General features: G+C 39.7%; 1 protein-coding gene across 1 annotated transcript in view; it reads right to left on the reverse strand.

Annotated features, from left to right (window-relative positions):
* grin2aa (glutamate receptor, ionotropic, N-methyl D-aspartate 2A, a) overlaps positions 1–18,575 on the reverse strand; it is a 168,981-nt gene that overhangs the window by 57,214 nt on the left and 93,192 nt on the right. Inside the window, exon 2 of the mRNA XM_085403491.1 lies at positions 103–269. Within this exon, the coding sequence (XP_085259617.1) occupies positions 103–269 (167 nt within the window). The remainder of the gene's footprint in view (positions 1–102; positions 270–18,575) is intronic.

Below are 18,575 nucleotides of genomic sequence, written 5' to 3' on the forward strand. Positions count from 1 at the left end.
TGTTGATTAATTGTAGGGTCTATCTAACAATATGTGATTTGGCGCTGTATAAATAAAATAAAATTGAATTGAACTGAGAACACACCACAGTATTGTTCTAACCTGTTGTCCACAGTAGTTTTCAAGATGTTGATGAATTCCTGGTAGCCTGGGAACTTTGATGTGACAATGGAAAAGATGTGCCAGTCATACTCCTCCATGATGTTCAGCATGAGCAGAGCCTCCTGTTGGATGGAGGCACCAAACTGGAAGAACGTTGACTTCACATCCTAGGAACAAAGAGAAACACAGAGACACAAGATTAGCTGAATATTCATTAGACTATCTGTACTGGGGTTTTTTGTTTTGTTATTTTGGGGGGGCGGTTGCACTTTTCAGATTAGTCCACCACCTATTCGAACTTGGAATAGGTGATGCATCTCGGAAACATCAATCAGCAACAAGGCATTTAAATCTTGGCACAATATGAGTAGACAGACTCTCTCAGTTGCTCACCCACACACATACACACTCAAACATGCATACAGAGATTGAGAGTAATAAGTTTCTTGCAGAGGAAATATATGGATGAGGGCCTCAGAACAATTCAATTAAGACCAGATTGGATTGGTGCAGTACAGACCAGGCTGCAGAACTCTGTGGGCATGGTTCTGAGGAACAAGGGTTGCATTCACTCCAAGTCGCTCATATTCACTCCATTAAACCTGACTGAGAATCATTTGCCATTTAATTCAGCCAAACTCAGACATTAGCTTGGACAGCGCAGACAAGCACAATTATAGATGGACAAATTACTTCTATTCATTTATGCTGTATTTAAAATGACTCATTATAGTGGACTATTAAATGATGTGAAATTAGAGAAAGCAGCGAAGAATTAAAAAGAGTGTAGCATTGCAAAAAGTGTGGACGAGCAAATGTGTTACCTTGTCTTTGGCTGAGTATTGCACGATCTTCGTGCTTTTCTGTTACCTTGAAATGTCAGAGAGTTCACACATACCTTATCTTGACACCACTTGTTCTGTGTCACTTGGTTCTCTTATTATGATTGAGGCAGGGTTGTGTGGAGGTCTCCTCTGTCTGTGTGTGTGTTTGTAAAGCTGCAACCTGACAGCTTGGGGAAAAAAAACAACCTAAAAACCATAAAGGCTAAGAAACAGAACAAAACACTGGGCTCACACCTCAAAATTAATAAATGCGCTGCACACGGTTACACAAACTGACACATAAAGGCACACTTTGCTAGTACACACTGCCCGCGGCCTGCTTCTACCGTAATTTATCCACAGTGTGGCTAAAGTTGAAAAAAAAAAGAAAGTGAAACAGCAACCATAATGCTCTGAGTCACTGCATATTGTAATAGGGCCGAACATTAGCCTCAATCCCATATGCTGCAACAGTCAAGTCTAATCAGTTTTGAAGAGACCTTTAGAGAGACCTAAAAAAGGTCAAAAATCATTCCAAACCCTGCACCCATAAAAAACTATATACGGATGGGCAATTTGCTGTGCCCAAAGAGGTGACTATCATTACAACATGTAATTATCATTTTAACTAAACAAACTGCCATTATTGTTATTATTACTGGGTTTATGGTGGCCTTTGGTAGTGATGATGGCTCAATCGGGTTCTACCATACTCAAGCAGAAGCTGTTGAGTAACTTCTTCAGACGCTGTACTGTTATTCCATTTCATTACTCCCAAATGCATTGTGAATGGAAAACTTATGGTGGCCCTGAGAAGTCAAACTGAACCGCAACATAAGAAAACACCAGCAAAAGAAAAATGCTGCAAAAGCACATGAAAAAAAAAGTTAATTAAAACACAAAGGAAGTAGAAAAAAAATCTGAAAAAACGTGTTTTCGGGGGAGACAATATTGTGACGGACAAGATGTGGAAGTGACAGAAAACCAAACTATTAATATAAGTACTGCACTGAGACAGGCTTAATAGAAGCAGAGGATTCATCTGTGTTGTTAGGGAGAAAAAAATGCAGGTAATGTGTGTTTTAATTGCATAATTCATATAACACTGTAAACATATGTTTGCTATTAGCCACTTGCTGTTAGCTTGTCACTTTGGCAACTCTTCCAACATGTTGTTGTCCCCCAAAAATACTTCTGTTGCGTTTTGTACGTTTTGGGTTTTTTTTCCCTTAGTTTTGGAGTGAGTTTGACCCCTCAGGGCCACCGTAAAACTCACTTAGATGCTTATGCTACTCACTAGCTTACCATAAAATTTCTCTATATTCTCAGGTTGGGATACTGATTACTGTGGCACCGCACCACTTATCTTATTCTGTATTTCAGCCATGACATGTATGAAAGGGTAATGTAAAGGTCCAAATTTCATTTTGTGCTGTTACTAGAAATCCATCACAGTCAGATCTACACTTTGTTCAACCTGATCTCGACTCACTTTGTGTTTTGCTACAATGAGTGAAAATACACAGCTGTGGAAAGTACTCACACACTACTGTACACTTTTCTGGCTCAGATATACACTACACAGCCATATTCATATTCATATATTCACCATTATAATATTTATTTTAACAAATAGCATCCGCCTGTAGGCTCTGATCACACTTTCCCAAGAATAAGTACACTACATTTGGCTTCATTTAATAATATTTAAAAGGGTCAAGTAGTCAGACACTTTAACTACAATGACTGATAAGCTGCAGCAGGTTTAGATGTAATTAGTACTCACGTTTTTTCCCCCCTATCAGGAACACGGATTGATTATGTGAGATTTTAATAACTAAATGTATGGAACTAGTCAGCTGCATCAATTAAACATATCAAGTACTTTCTATTCCTATAAGCCTCTCTTCTATTAGGTTACAGGGTATTGGCGTATCACCAATTTCCTGCAGGTAAAGTTGCATTTCTCTACAGGGTAGGTTTTGTACAATATATTGAAAACGCATTGTGAGAATAAAAAGAGACACCAGCAGAAAGCACTGGATGGCTTTTGTAACCATATCGAGCACTGCATGTAATTTCATCGCCTCTGCACAATCTATCGTTTTCTTTTCTACTGTCTTGATAGCCTCCAAATAATGCGGGAATTCACTGTTTGCATTATTTGGGTCAGTGTTGGAGAATGAGAAAACGAGTGAGACTCTTCTCCCTATATCGAGACGCTTGAGTGCTTTTTAATGGTATTGTATCTGTATGTGGGGCTGGCTCACTATACTCAGATTTGAGTGTTCTTCAGAGACTCTCTGTGCAGCTCGGCGCTCTATTGTATGTTCTAATGGGGTAGAAACTGAAGCGATGCTTGAGCATGGTGGGACAGGAGGGAGATCATGCTATAAGACTTGTCACTCCCTGTCTTCATCACGGCAGCAGCCGATGCTCCCACGCTTTCCTGCATTATACAAAAGGATGTAAACATATAAAGGCCTGGTACTGGTAGTTATGTGTTGGTGAATATGGATAAATTAGATAAGGAACAGTGTTTTTGCTTTTGTGACTTGTTTTGGCTTAGACATACAACTAGTGGAAACCATCTGTCAACATATTTGCCGGCAGTGTGTTTTTGAGCTACTGTGCCATACACTGCTAATGGTAATCATGCTGCTCTCATACTTTTTGTTCCACAGTAACTTTTGTTGAGGACAATGCATTTTTCAGCATAATAGATTTCCAGGAACTTTCTCACCCATAAAGGAGCAATTTAACTCCTTGGAAAAACATCAAATTTCAAAATGCATTTTTTTTCTAGACAGGAAAAGTATAATGATGCCAAAGGCGACATTTATGCAAAATTAATTTGGCAAAAGCTAACACTGGTTATGAATAATCTCCCAAGACCTCTGATCCACTGATATGTTGTGTATACATGCGTGTCTGCACTTTAAGAGTGTGCTTTTTTTTTTGCTTGTTTCTGCCCATCTGAAGGAATTCAAGCTTTAAGGCTTCCCAGGAGAGGAAAGTACCCAAAAATCTCCCTTTTCCCTAAAATAATTACTCCTTGCTGGTGTCAAGTGAGGCTTGTGCCTGTATTCATTCATGTAAGCCAAATCGTGTCTCTTTAATTTCCCTGAATCTCATAATAGCAGATTCAGGGAAATGATATTTTACAATCCCAGCAGAAGCCAACTGCACATAGGAACTGACTGGGTTTAGGCTGGGCTTCATATCATTTTACGAGCATAAACAGAAACAAGTGCAATGAGAACATTGCGAACCAGACTTTGGTAGTCTTAAAAATTGGTATTTTAATAAAAGAGATCTTGAAGAAAAAGAAAGTTTATGTTTAAAGCACCAATGGAGACTGCAGGCAGAAAAACTCCCACATACATGAAATCAGTCAGACACAAACAGAAAGAAAAGCTAGAGGGCAGAGAGAAGAATACACTACAGAGGGAATGGGCAGAGCAGTGGAGAGAAGGCTGTTGAAGTGAATAAGCAGTGTATGACTGTTTCTAATTAGGACAGCTCACAATCCGTGACATCAGAAAACAGCCAATCATTTCCTCTCATTTCACCCTTGTCAAGTGTGACATGTCTTTGCTTTCCACTCAAACCTTGAGCTTGTGGTGTCCGCACACACAAAAACACCCGTGCGTGCACACAAATTAACGCACAGGCTGTCACTCACAGCTCGTTCCCTTTCGCCCCTGTCTGCCACATTCCTGGTCTCCATCCTCTCTTAAATTTCGCACTCTGTTGCATGCACTCAAACACGACAACAGCGATGCACACAACAAACATGCACCTACCCCACGGGGCAGGACAGTGTGTCTATTGAGACTGAGAGGGGAGTTATAAATAGTAGTCCTCATATCCTCTACTGCTGATAGCATCTTGCACTGTCTAGTCTTATGACATACACACATACACACATACAGATACATATAACGCTCAGAAATGCACACACAGAGATAAGTGTGTATTGTGAGTTGAGATTGTGAGGCTCACCTAGACAAAAGGCCTGATAACGTAGAAAACAAGCACACCAAAATCTGCATTTATCATAAAGGGGGTGTCATACCTATCTTTATATCACATATTCACCATAGATAGCCAGCTATCTGCTGGGTTCATGGGAGGAGAAACACACTGATATGACAAAAATTCCTCAGTGGCCACTTGCTAAATATAAACAGGCACAAAAATAGCTGTCGAAAAACAAAGGAGGAAAAACTGAGCAGGCAGCGCTGACCACTGACCGCTTGAACATTCACAAACAGTATATACCATCACTTTATTAAGAACAGAGTATATCTGATTATTGCATAAATGTAAATGTAAGTCTTTTACCAGCCTGTCTGTAAACAACAGCAATAACGCCACAGGGCTATAGTAATGTCTAACTGTATGCTTTAAAAGTAATATGGAGTCCAATGTTATAGAATTTAAGCCATTTAGGAGACTGTAGTACCTGCTTAATACATCTCACCCAATTACAGATGCTTTTCCCTAACAAGATCATCAAGGTCCGTCTGTCCACCTGCTAATGGTTTTTAAATTGTTTTCTTTCTTTGATATTAAGGCATTGCCAAAGGTTAAACTTACACCCACTAGTCACTTTGTTAGTTACACCTGTTCAACTGCTTGTTAATTCAAATCTAATCAGAGAATGACAGCAACTCAAAGCATGTAGACACTGATAAAACAAAGTAATAAAGTTCAAATTGAGCATCTAAATGGGGATGAAAGGTGATTTAAGTGACCGTGAACCTCGTGTGGTTGTTGATGCCAGATGGCCTGGTTTGATCTGCTGGAATTTTTACACACATCCATCTCTAGGGTTTACAGAGAACGGTCTGAAAAAGAAAAATATCCATTGAGCAGCAAGTCAATGGGTGAAAATGCTTTGTTGATGTCAGAGAAGAATGGCTAGACTGCTTCAAGTTTGTAAGAAAGCAACAGTAAATCAAATAACCACTTATTGCAACCAAGGCATGGAGAAAAATGTCGCTGAATGCACAACAAGTCGAACCTTGAAAGAGACCAGGTGCAACTCCTGTCATTTGAAACAGAAAACTGAGGGTTTAATGCACATGAGTTCACAAAAATTGGACAATTGTACCCACTAGTAATCGCTGGTTTCAGCTGGGTAATCCTCCATGTCAAAAAAGCTCAGCTCACTTGGAAATGATTTCTTGAACAGTTTGAAGTCCTCTCAAATGTCCTCTCCAGTCACCAGATCTCTCCAACAGATCACTCTTGGGATCTGGTTATGTCATGTCAATGTAAACCAAAATCTCTGAGAAATATTTCCACCACTTTGTTGAATCTGTGCCAAAAAGAATTAAATACATTCTGAAGGCAAAAGGGGTTCAACCTGTTACTAGCAATGTGTAACTAACAAAGTGGCTGCTGAATGTACAGCCATTACAGATGATATTTTAAAAAAGTTCTTTAGTAGAATCAAAGCTGCACATAAACCTATATGAGATTCTACAAAGTAAGACTCTTCAGGGTTTCCTTATAGTCTCAAATTGAACATTGAACTTTAGAAATGTCTTTCTACACACGGCACATTGTTCTACCGAAACTGGCTAACAAATATGCAAACGTTTCTTTGGGATTTACACGATCACAGTATTTTAAAACAATAAGCAGATCTCTGAGAGGCACTCTGAATAAGAAAGTACACTTTTAAAGGCTGTTGATGTGCTGTGGTGTGAACGAGTGGGGGGAGGCATACATCCTTTGTTTGTGTTGGATAATAATTGTAGGGAAACAGTAGCCTTCAACTGCAATAGCGGCTACACACACAGACAGAGAGCGAGGCTGTATTTGACGTCACAGAGGAATATTTTTGGCTTGAATGCAGTCCGGTTTAGCAGATAACACACACACACACACACACACACACACACACACACACACACACAGAGGGGAAACAGAGACCTACTGGAAGTTTAACACACAGGAACACTGCCCGTGTGCACGCGTGTATGTTTGTGTACGTGTGTATTATTGCTGTGGTTCCTCTGTCAGGACTTTTTAACAAGCAATCGAGTCCCCACGGGGAAACACTGACAAAATAACATCATCCCTCCCATCCTCTCTCTCCCCATCCTCTCTCTCCCTTCCTCTTTCTCTTTCCATTTGTCTCCCTGTGCTTGCCCTCTTCTCCCACTCACTCTCTTCTCTAATAAGTCCAATATCTTCCTCTCTATGTCTTCCTTTCTTTTTCGTTAGCGCTCCATCCAGAGGCCCTGTCTGTTCTCACCTCCCTCTATCCATCTTGCCCTCTCTCACTCACTCCCTATCTCTTCTAATAAAGCCAATATGCTGCTACCCTCCTCTGGGAACCAAATCTTACACCTAAGCAGAAACAGCCATCCTCAATTCTTGGAGGGTAATTTAACATTTTACCTTAAAAATCCTCTTATTAAAAATGAACAGCCGCATAAGATGTCACTGAAAAAGAAAAGCCTTGTTATTTCTGTAAACTTTTTTTTGGACCTTGCTGAGTGTCCTTAAAATAAGGCATAAAAGAAAAAGTCTGATGTGACAGATGTTTGCAAGTGGGGAGAGGAATCACGCAAAAATGTAGTAATCTGATTACAGTGGCATCTTCCCCCACCACAGCCCGGCTTGTTATTTATCTCAGCACTATTATCTCTGCTCTCACTCTGCTTTGACAGACTGTGCATTTTCACACCTGCCACACAGACAGAAAATGTGGAGATCATTATGAAAATTATCATCACTATCGAAAATTGCCAAAATCAGCAGCCATAACCATCATAATTAGTCCCGGTATTTTTGCTGTGTACCTAGTTGCCTAATTTCCGTCTTTCCCTCCATTATTTTCTTACTATTTTAGGTTTTCGTTTTCTTTTTCTCCTTCCTAGTTTTGCACCCTTCAGTTATCTTTTTCTTTTTTTTAAATAAATCCTTAGTTTCTTGGCTTACGTCTTACCTCGTTCTTTTAAATGAAAACAAACATAACACCAAAAAATTCCCACCACATGAGCTGTGGTGCTAATCACAATAAAATAGGAATTTTGAATTAGGAAGTCGCTGCACGCCCTTATTGAACACATAAGTAATATTTTGACAAGAAACCTCTTTGTAAGGATTACTTATTGAAACATGTTTTCTTTCCAAGTACTGAATAAAGTAATCCTGTGTGGAAGCACTTAGTGTGCAGTCGCCTTAAAGAGTTTTAAAGAACGGGAAGCGTTTAACACGAGAGTTTGGTACAATGCAAAGAAAATAAAAAAGAGGGAGATATAAAACTGTAAAGTTTAAGAGCTGTTTATTAGGAAATTATAATGCACAAGAAAGCTGCACGCAAACACATAACTCACAAATGGCACACATTATGTGGTCGCATTACGATGTTTGTGCACGCAAGCATGCACGTCTTGCACACCGTCTACTCAAGGTAAGGAGATAAGTCTTGTTTGTGTGTGCGTGTATCTGTGCCAGAGGGCTGTGTATCATGCTGAGTTTATTCCAAAGACACAAACAACATAATATAAACCTCAGCTCAAACAGAATGGAAGAACACCCACTACCCAGGAAAAACAAGGAAATCAAAGGCCTCAAAGGCCAGATTTACACAGGAACAAAACACCCTAGACCTACATTTATGGAGTCGTAAAACAGCCCAGAAGAAAGGCTGAGATGACTTGGGGGAGCATGAATACGTAACTGGTGTGAAATCATTTTTAGTTTAATGGCATGTTTTCAGGAACAGCATTAGGATACCTCAGATTTACCTTTAGGTATATAACAGAAAGTTTGATCTTTCAGCTGGAGTTGAAGAAATGCAAGCTCGGATAAATAGGGACAAATCAGCCAGTGCAAATTAGCATAGCCGGCTCAAAATGGATAGCCTAAGACTGTCTAAACCAATACCTAAAAATTTGGATTAGGATGTTTTTTACCCACAGTTCATTGGTAGCTGAATCCAATTGCATCTCTTCCAACACTTGTTTTAATGTGTGCAGATATTTTTTTTTACATTCAAGTGAGGCAAGTCATAAAGAGCATAGTCGTGCAGCTGTTAAATGGAACTGATCACATTCTGTATACTGTAACTTACATTTGGTGGTAAATCTCACAGATTAAATCTCGTGTTTTTTGCTTTCTGGTTGAGGGTTTTATGAAAGCAGCCACCTCCAGGGCTGAGAAATGAAGAAAATGTGCCCCAAACAGCAATTTCTTGCACAGCCACTTGGGACTGACTCCAAAAATATGTCACTCCTCACAGATTCATATACTGAAATGATCAAAATTAGAGCAGAAATTTAAAAACGTTCATTCATAACAACTGGTTATTATCACATTTTTAAGTTCTATAAAGGCTTAGTTGCTGAAGTTTTGGTACTTTGGACATACTTTAATCTATACTATTGTTTTCAGGATACTTGAATTTCAAACTCATTACTACTTTCAATACCACATTAGATTAGAACGGTCCAAAAAGTAATATTTATGACAACATAATTTTAGGTTCTCTAATGTAGTGCAAAAAAGCTAAAAACCAAAAAAGCCAATAATATTTTTATGCTGGCTGGGGTCATTCTGTGCTTCTCCATCTGATTTTCATTGATTCCATCAGATGGAATTGTTTTTTCAGTCTGCCACTGTTTCTGTTTAGTTAATGCTAGCATTTTCTCTGCTTAAATCTGGGATTTTAAGAGAATCATAACACATTTTAGACACAAATATTTGCGTTATTCTGTTAAAGTGATAATGTAGTGACAATATTTGCCGCCTAGCAACATTAACATTATCGTTTCATCATTAGCCTTAGCCACTAGCCACTATCCAAATAACTTAAAAGATGGCTAATGAGACTATTGGGTACTTGCTAATAATTAAATGACTATCTATATGGGATTGTTATTTGTGTTGTTAGAAAAAAACACACACATTCTGAAAGCATCTGCTGTAATCTGATGTGCATCTTGCTAGATATTGTAACTACACACTAGAGACACAGTGTGTAGCTACAACAGCGACACAGGTATAAATGGTGCTTAAAAGAAAATTAATGTGTGAAAAATTGATCTACACAAAATCGCCATCATCATCATTAGATTAGATTAGATTAGATTAGATAGAACTTTATTAATCCCTCGGGTGGGTTCCTCTGGGAAATTCGATTTCCAAAAAAGCACAGCACCGACAGAAGTTACAGAGTTACAGAATATTATATATATATATATATATATATATATAATACACACACACACACACACATATATATATATATATATATATATATATATATATATATATATATATATATATATATATAATACAGAGACAATATAAATAAAATATACGAAGGGGATAAATAGAATAAATAGGAATAAAAATAAAAATACAAGTGAATTGCACATTTCAAGTATTGAGTCTATTGCACTGTTGACTATTTACAAAAGTATTGCACAAAAGGTATTGCACAGTGAGGTGAAGAGGCACTACAGCTTAGTTGTTCCCCCCTCCTTTGTCCTCCTGTCTCCCCTCCCTCTCCCCTCCAGGGAGGAGTTAAACAGTCTGATGGCGTGTGGGATATAGGAGTTTTTAAGTCTGTTAGTTCTTGTCTTTGGGAGAAGCAACCTGTCACTGAACAGACTCTTCTGGTTGTTAATGGCCGTGTGCAGAGGATGTCTGGCATTGTCCATAATGTCCATCAGTTTCTTTAATGTCCTTTTCTCTGCCACTGTCACCAGAGTGTCCAGCTTCATGCCGACCACAGAGCTAGCCCTCCTGATCAGTTTCTCCAGCCTGGATGAGTCCTTCTTTGCTGTGCTGCTCCCCCAGCACACCACAGCATAGAAAAGTACTCCAGCAACCACCGACTGGTAAAACATCCTCAGGAGCTTCCTGCAGATGTTAAAAGACCTCAGCCTCCTGAGGAAGTACAGTCGGCTTTGGGCTTTTTTATACAGGTGCTCTGTGTTGCATGACCAGTCTAGTTTATTGTCCACCCACAGCCCGAGGTACTTGTACTTGTTGACCACCTCCACCTCCTCCCCCTCTATCTGAACCGGCAGTGGACCTGCTCTAGACCTCCCGAAGTCATCATCATTTATAAAAGATTTTCTCACACTTTAATCACAAAACCTATATGCTAAAACATAAGATAGTGAAAAAGAGCATGCCTCATCCCCCATCACATAACCTCCTCCTACTCTGACATACAACTATATGGAGGCAAATCAATACCGCATAATGTGCTGATAGTTTCCCCCACAGAGATGCATCAGTCAGCTGCCATGGTCACTGCTAACTATGCTGGCAGTATCAGTGATTCATCACCGCTGCCACCGACAGCTACTGACACCAAGAGACCTACTTTGAAGAGGATGACACAGAGCAGGGAGGGCAGGAAGAATGGATGGAATGAGTGGCAGAAAGACAGATGAGGGGAAGGCAGCAACAATGGCAGAGAGCAAGAGGGGGAAAAAAGAGAAAACAAGCAGAAAAATTAAAAGGTGATGATGAAGTAAGAAAGATAATGGGATGAAGCAGGGAGACATATATATAGACATAGTTCTATATACAGTGTTGAAGGTGGTACAGTGACAGTTAGGCATTGAATGTTTTTCTCTGTTATTTCTTCCGAGTGAGATGAAATATCTACATCAGTCACTTGTATGTGTTCTAATGACACAGCGGTGTTTGATCTAATGAAAGGAAGCAGCAGGAACAGCTACTATCAGATCTAAAATATAGTAATCAACAAGTTTTCTAGACCATATACCAAGAGAAATAGAGATGATAATTTGTTATGACAGCCATTAAAGTTATATTGCTCCCCTCATCCCAATACAAAAAAAAAGAGCTTTTTCAGAAATGTTGATCATCGTCCTTAATCACATCCTGTCATTGACCAGCCAGGAAAAACTTGGTTTGCAATGAAGGAAATGTTTCTCTTTCATCTTTCACAGGAGCACTGTTCAACTCCTCTTCCACCCACACATTTGTCTTTAAAGTAGAGATATGTTTTTTCTTATTTTCTCTCACATATACATATGGATCCATATCGTGCATGTGACCGAAGTTTTGAATAATGAGCTCGTGGCTATGTTTGATGTCACAGAGAGAAGAGCACTTTAATATGGTTTCCATCAATATGATCTCAGGTAGGACCCAACGCTACTCTGAGCAGCACAATACACAGTAAATGCAGCTTCCTGTCCCACAAATAACACCAAATGGATTTTAACTAGTTTTGGTGAAGAAAACGGGCAACGTAGCTAAGATGTTCTTTATCATTCTATCTACTGTTGCAAGCCATTTTACAAACAGGGGAAACAGTCCAGAAAACTTGGCAGTCGTAAAATCTTCAACATTATTTTTTTTTAACATGGCCAACATGGGAGCGTATGGAAGCCCATTTCCGCCACAAAATATCTATAACTTGAAATTTCGAGTTATCTTTCACAATATTTTGAGTTATATTCTTAACACACACAGTTATTCTTATTAACTCAAAATTTTGACAAAAACAACTCGGAATTTTGACTTATTAACTCAAAATTTTGAGAAAAGTAACTCTTAGCATTGCCAGTCTGTGATCTACATGAATGACTTGATTTTCTTGTTATCCGGAAGGATTTGGCTCAGAGGAATGCTCACTTAAAACCGTATCATAAGCTACCAATGTATAGCAACAAATTGGCCCTTTCGAGAGTGCGTTTGCCGATAGTAACGCCATGATTCAGCTAATAACACAAGGATTTCATCATTTGTGAAGCCACGCTGAAAATACTCAGCAATGTGTGCATTCACAACTGTAGCTTAGCTGTATCATTTGTAGCTGAGGACTTCAGCTTCCTGGTAACAAGGAAATGATGTCATTCACGAAGATTACTGATTGGCAGTGCTAACTCAAAAATTTGAATTTACTTTTCTCAAAATCTTGAGTAATCTACATCAAAATTTCAAGAAATAGAACTCAAAATTTTGAGTTATGGATATCGTTTTTTTGTGGCGGAAATGGGTTTCCATAGAAGTGCCTTAAATGTGCACTTTTTAATGTATTTTTTATGCAACATAGCTGGCTGCAAAAAGACTTCTACTTATATTAAACACTGTCAGACACTGGCCCGTTTTGAATAAAGACAGATCTAAGTAAAAGCCTTCCTGATAAATTTATGGGCTCATTCACACTTTTTAGGCCTCATGCTCTTCATACCTGGTTTCAGAACACCAAAAGCCTTTCCTTCACTTCCTGTAGCTTTGTTAACAAGGCGTGTTTCACACAGCTTGTATTAGTAAGGCTAAATCCCTGATTACATGTACGTCCCACAATAAGCAGGCAGTTTACCAAATAAACCTTGTGCTCCAGCATGTGTGGTGTTTGTTCTTATACTGTGTGGACTGGATTTCAGAATATGCCATTTCCAATTAAGAATGAGAAATGATAGGTTTATGGTTTGTTTTTAGAAGCTCCACAATGACAAGTGAAGGAGGCAGTGCTTCTGTTTGGGAGAAAATAGACAGATCTTGGCTTAAAGGAAGGAAGGTCTTAAAGCAACCGTGTCACGGTACTGGGTCGTGTGACCCAGTGTTTGAGTTTTATGTATTTTTGCATTCATTTTCGATCTAGTTAATTTCTAGGTTGCTGTTTAGTCCTTATTTCTTAGTTGTTTCTGTCATCTCCCCCTGTACTCAGTCTCCCTGGTTCCTTCCTGCGTCTACGTTTCGCGTCTATGCAGTTATGTTAAGTTCATGTCATGTTTTATCTCCATGTCTATGTCTCTGTGTTTCCTGTTTTATTTTGGAAGAGTCTGGTGTTCTTTGTTCATTGTAGTTAGTGTTACTCTCCCCTGTATTGTCATTATGTTTCATTCTAGTCAACTGTGTTCTCATGTGTCTCCACTTCCCCTGATCACCTCATGTGTGTATTTAAGTCCTCAGTCTTCCTTTGTTCGTCGTCGTGTTGTCTGTGTACCTCCCCTCTGGTCAAGTTAAGTGTTTTTCAGGATTCTGTGCAGTTCATGTTTGCCATTTGGTTTATGTTGTTTTTCATGCAGCCGCACGATGAGGTTCGGTGCAGGTCATGTTCATGTCTGTTTTGTCACGCCATTTGGTTCATAGTTTCCATGCATCTGCACAGCATTCTGTTCACAGTAATCATAGTTATTCCTTTCAGTCAGGTTAGTGTTTTTCCAGTTTAGGTTTTTGGTTAGTTGCAGTCTCTGTCCCTGTTATGTTTTGTCCACTCCCCTCTGCATCAGCCCAAATAAAGGCTCACTTTCAGTTTAAGTTCACTCCCGTCTCCTTGCCTGTGTTCGCGCCTGGGTCCACCAAACACACTCTCCACACGGTGTGCCCCCGCTGGCCGTGACAAACAGTAGCCAAAACCCTGTCTCAGACAGGGGCAAATTGATAAGCTTTAAATCCAACAATAATAACATGGAGCCATATATGAGTACAATGCGTCCACCATCAAAGAAGTAGGAAAGAGAATAGTGAGAGACTGTAGGGTACGTTATCTCCAATAAATACATGCATTTTCATTCAGACACTTCCTTTTATGTTAGCAAAGTACTATATAAGCGCTATGCCCCAAACCCTATTGTCATCACTAAGCTGTCCTATTTCTGTTTGATTGGCTGCCAGCGAGGCCTGCAGCGTAATTGGCTTCATTTCATTGGCCAAGCAGATGGACAGCACTCCTGGGAGGACTCCATCAGGCGATATCTGTTAACAACATGCACAGAGTTTCACACAAACACACACACAGACATACACATGAACAGGGCTAGAGGGGAACTCCCTAATGCCTAATGTACCTTTTACCATCACAGATGGGTCACTTACATTTCTGGGCACAAGAGAAATGAGACTGGACAAAAAAAGTGGAGTGTGAAAGATTGGAGTGGAGGGGTCAGCTGAAAAGGCACAGAGTATATCAATTTTGTGATTTTCTTTTAACTTCAGTTTTTTTTCAATAAGCAGAAGAGATAAATATTACAGCGTTAAACAGTTTTCACTTTTGTACAAAGTTAAACTTACAATGGCGTGAAAATGTCTGGCTAATTAATTATGTTTGTCTTTCTGATAATCATTAGTTTTGCACCAATTAGTCAGTTAGTCATTTATACATCTTTAATCAACATGAAAACAACAACAAAAGTTCAGATTGGAATTTTGGGCAAAAAACACCAAATATTTGCTTTAATGTTCTCAAAATTGAGGATCCACTGCCTCAAAATTGTCTCATATAAAAGCAAACCAAATATTTGGAGGTTGTGAAGCATCTAAGGAGCTAAGGTTGCATTGTGATGATCTTTTTTTTTGTTGGTCAACCCAATCTAGGGGTGTCAAACATAAAGCCTGGGGGCCAGAATAGGAATTGGACTTTTAACAGTATTTTTTTTTATACAGTTTTACAGCTTTTCATAATGATCAGACCTTACCCTTTGGGCGACCGTGGCTCAGGGGGTTGGGAAGCGTATCTGTAACCGGAAGGTCGCCGGTTCGATCCCCGGGCTCTCTGTCCTGGTCGTTGTGTCCTTGGGTAAGACACTTTACCTACCGCCTGCTGGTGTTGGCCAGAGGGGCTGATGGCGCGATATGGCAGCCTCGCTTCTGTCAGTCTGCCCCAGGGCAGCTGTGGCTACAACTGTAGCTTGCCTCCACCAGTGTGTGAATGTGAGAGTGAATGAATAGTGGCATTGTAAAGCGCTTTGGGTGCCTTGAAAAGCGCTATATAAATCCAATCCATTATTATTACCCAAACCCATTCATACTACACCAAAGAAGTTAAGCAACAGATACGGAGAAGTCTAGGCAGCGAGCTACCAGAATTTTTTCTGTAATTTTACACATTTATCATGTAGAAAAACTGAGCTGCACTGATGAAATTGCACTTCTTTGTCTTATATTGTGACCCCTCAGGGATTAAATGTGGGGTTAAACATCTTTACACTGACAGAAAGAGAAGTTTCTCTCATAAGGCCCATTTAAAATCAAAGTGGGCTGCATGTGGCTCTCAGTGTAAAATTAATTTGACATCTCTGGTGTCATCTTTCAGAGGCTTTTGTTAGGTTTTAGTTTGTGCATATGGCTTCATACCTCTAACTTTACATACTTTCAGTACATATAGCTGTTGCAAAAGATGTTGCAAAATTTGTGTGAGCAATTTAAACCACGTTGATTGACACATTGATGTGGTATCAAACTAACATAAAAAAAGATATTATAGATCTGTTTCCACATAGTTTTCTCCAGATCAAGAAATAATGAAACTAAAACATATGAAGCATTCACTTATTTGTAGAGAACATACGGGAAGTGCCAAAGACCGTGTGCGCTAGTTAAAAGCCACGTGTGATAGAAAACAAAAATGAGTCATCTGTGATGCTGGTTAGGGGCTGAACATCTTGAAGAACATCAGGGTCGTCCTCACGCGGCCTCGCTGTGATCTCTCGTATGAGGACTGAGGACAGTAATGCTATCCGACTCGAGTCGTGAGTGGAGGGGAGCATCTGTGGATCAGTGCTCGCACAACAGAGGGGGAGAGACTCAACTGGGTCACAAACACGTTTGTACAGCAAGGTTTGAGCAACACGCGTTTTCAAAGGCAGCAGACATCGAACTCTTCCCGCAACCACTCCCCAAACACACACACACACCCAAAAAACACAAGGACTCGGTATTTCTCTCGATTTTTCTTTTCTTCTGGTTGGTGCGGTGTTTAAAACAGGACTCTGACCGACGCAGATGCTCCTGAATTTACCCCTGAAAGTCATGTGCGTTTTATGTGAAGTTGCAGTGGGAGAGAAGAGTGGAAGGTAGAGGAGACGAGGGGGGAGGGGAGGAGAAGAGAGGAGAGGGGGAGGAGATTAGATGAGAGGAGAGGAGACAAAGTTGCTGACCCACTTTGTAGCTCTCAAAGTTTCAAATCCTCTTTAAAGAGAGACTGAGTTGTGGCCAAGAATTTGGCAAGACACACACACACATGCACGCATCATATATCATGCATTAATTCACACACACAAACGTGAAAAGACACAAACATAATTGTCAGGCCCTTGACCTTAGACACCTTGAATAATGAAGGAAGTGCTGCTTTTATTTGACAGCGCATTAGCTCTTTACATCACCTAATAATGGCAGCACTGAACCACACTAACACACACTTGCACACAGTTCTGGTAGTGCTCGATACGGTTTGTTAGTTTTCTCATTTGACTTGGTCTATTTTAGTCTTGCAAAACCCTCTTTCTCATTCCTCCTCTCTCTGATCCTCCTTCCATTGTCTCTCTCTTTTATCTTCGCTTTGCTTTTTCTTCTTCTTCGGTGCTTTTTCGTGTCCCTCCTCTCCCTCTCCTCACGCCTCTGTTGGTACATCTCCTCCGTTCACCTCTCTCTCTCTCTCTCTCTTTCTCTCTCTCTCTCTCTCTCTCTCTCTCTCTCTCTCTCTCTCTCTCTCAGAGCATTTTGTTGATGTCACTGATAAGATCTGCATGTGATTGGCTGGGCCAGATAACAGATAAGAGTGTGATTTGTTTAGGGAGCTTTTTCTCTTCCCATCACACCCCTGCCGACTGCAGTCAAATTAATGAACATTCACACATCTACATGCACACAGGCGCACACTTTACATGTGGGAATACAGTGGGAGAGATTGAGGAATAGAGATCTAGAGTAAGAGAGATCAGAGAAAGAAACAGAAAGCTAAGAAAAAAAAGAGGGAGATAGATGGGGTACAGTGGTGGGGGGGGGAAACAGTTGCCCTAATTTGCAAATCATTATGAGTCACATATTTATAGCCAAATCAGCCAAAGGGGAAAATATTTCTCTCCTCTTCCTCCTCCTTTTTTTTGCTTCACTTTCATTCCCCCCTTTTCACACCTGACTTGCTTGTTTGTAAAAGATTCTTCTAAAGATGAAGAAGTGTTATCTCTTGCTAAGCTCACCAATTATTTTCATCCCATCTTTCAATGGTCACTGATGCATCTTCTATAGCAGTTTTTATTCAAAAAATAAACAAAAAACTCCGTCTTTATTCTGAGCGTCCATCTATTTCAAATTTGGAGAGGAATTGAGAAAAGAAACAAAAGAAACTTCAAAGGTTTGGAAAATTTGAAATCAGTAAACGGAAAGCAAATTTAAACCTTAACTTCTGACATATCAGGTTTCCTTTCTTTTGATTGCCATACTAATTTCAAAGAAGACTAGCATGGTCTGGAATCCGACCAGTTTTGAAGACTGATATCGGTACCGGTATATGTGATTTAAAAATCTGATATATTGATATGTCTATTTATTTATGATTGCTTACTAAGACGAGCTAAAAAAACTGTATTGATTTAATGTCAAAGTCACAGATTACTCTTTGCGCTCTGCCAGACTCTGCTCGGATCAGCTGGTTGTCCAAGCACAACACAAGCACAACAACTAATAGGGAAGTTGCAGAGTGCCAACACTCATAACGTGGTTGACAGATGTTTCTTCTGCCTCTTCTTTAGTTTTAAAATGTTCACTTACTGACTGTTATCAAATAGCTAATAATGGTTTGCCTAATTTTAGCTAACATTGTCCCCAACAATATATCTCTGACCTGTACTATTAACCCTTGTATGGTGTTCGGGTCTGTGAGACCCGTGTTCAGTTTTTGTCAAA

The sequence above is a fragment of the Rhamphochromis longiceps genome, linkage group LG4 (assembly GCF_057381845.1).
Source record: "Rhamphochromis longiceps isolate RC_006_pf linkage group LG4, R_longiceps_female_GT1.1, whole genome shotgun sequence".
In the NCBI taxonomy this organism is placed as follows: domain Eukaryota; kingdom Metazoa; phylum Chordata; class Actinopteri; order Cichliformes; family Cichlidae; genus Rhamphochromis; species Rhamphochromis longiceps.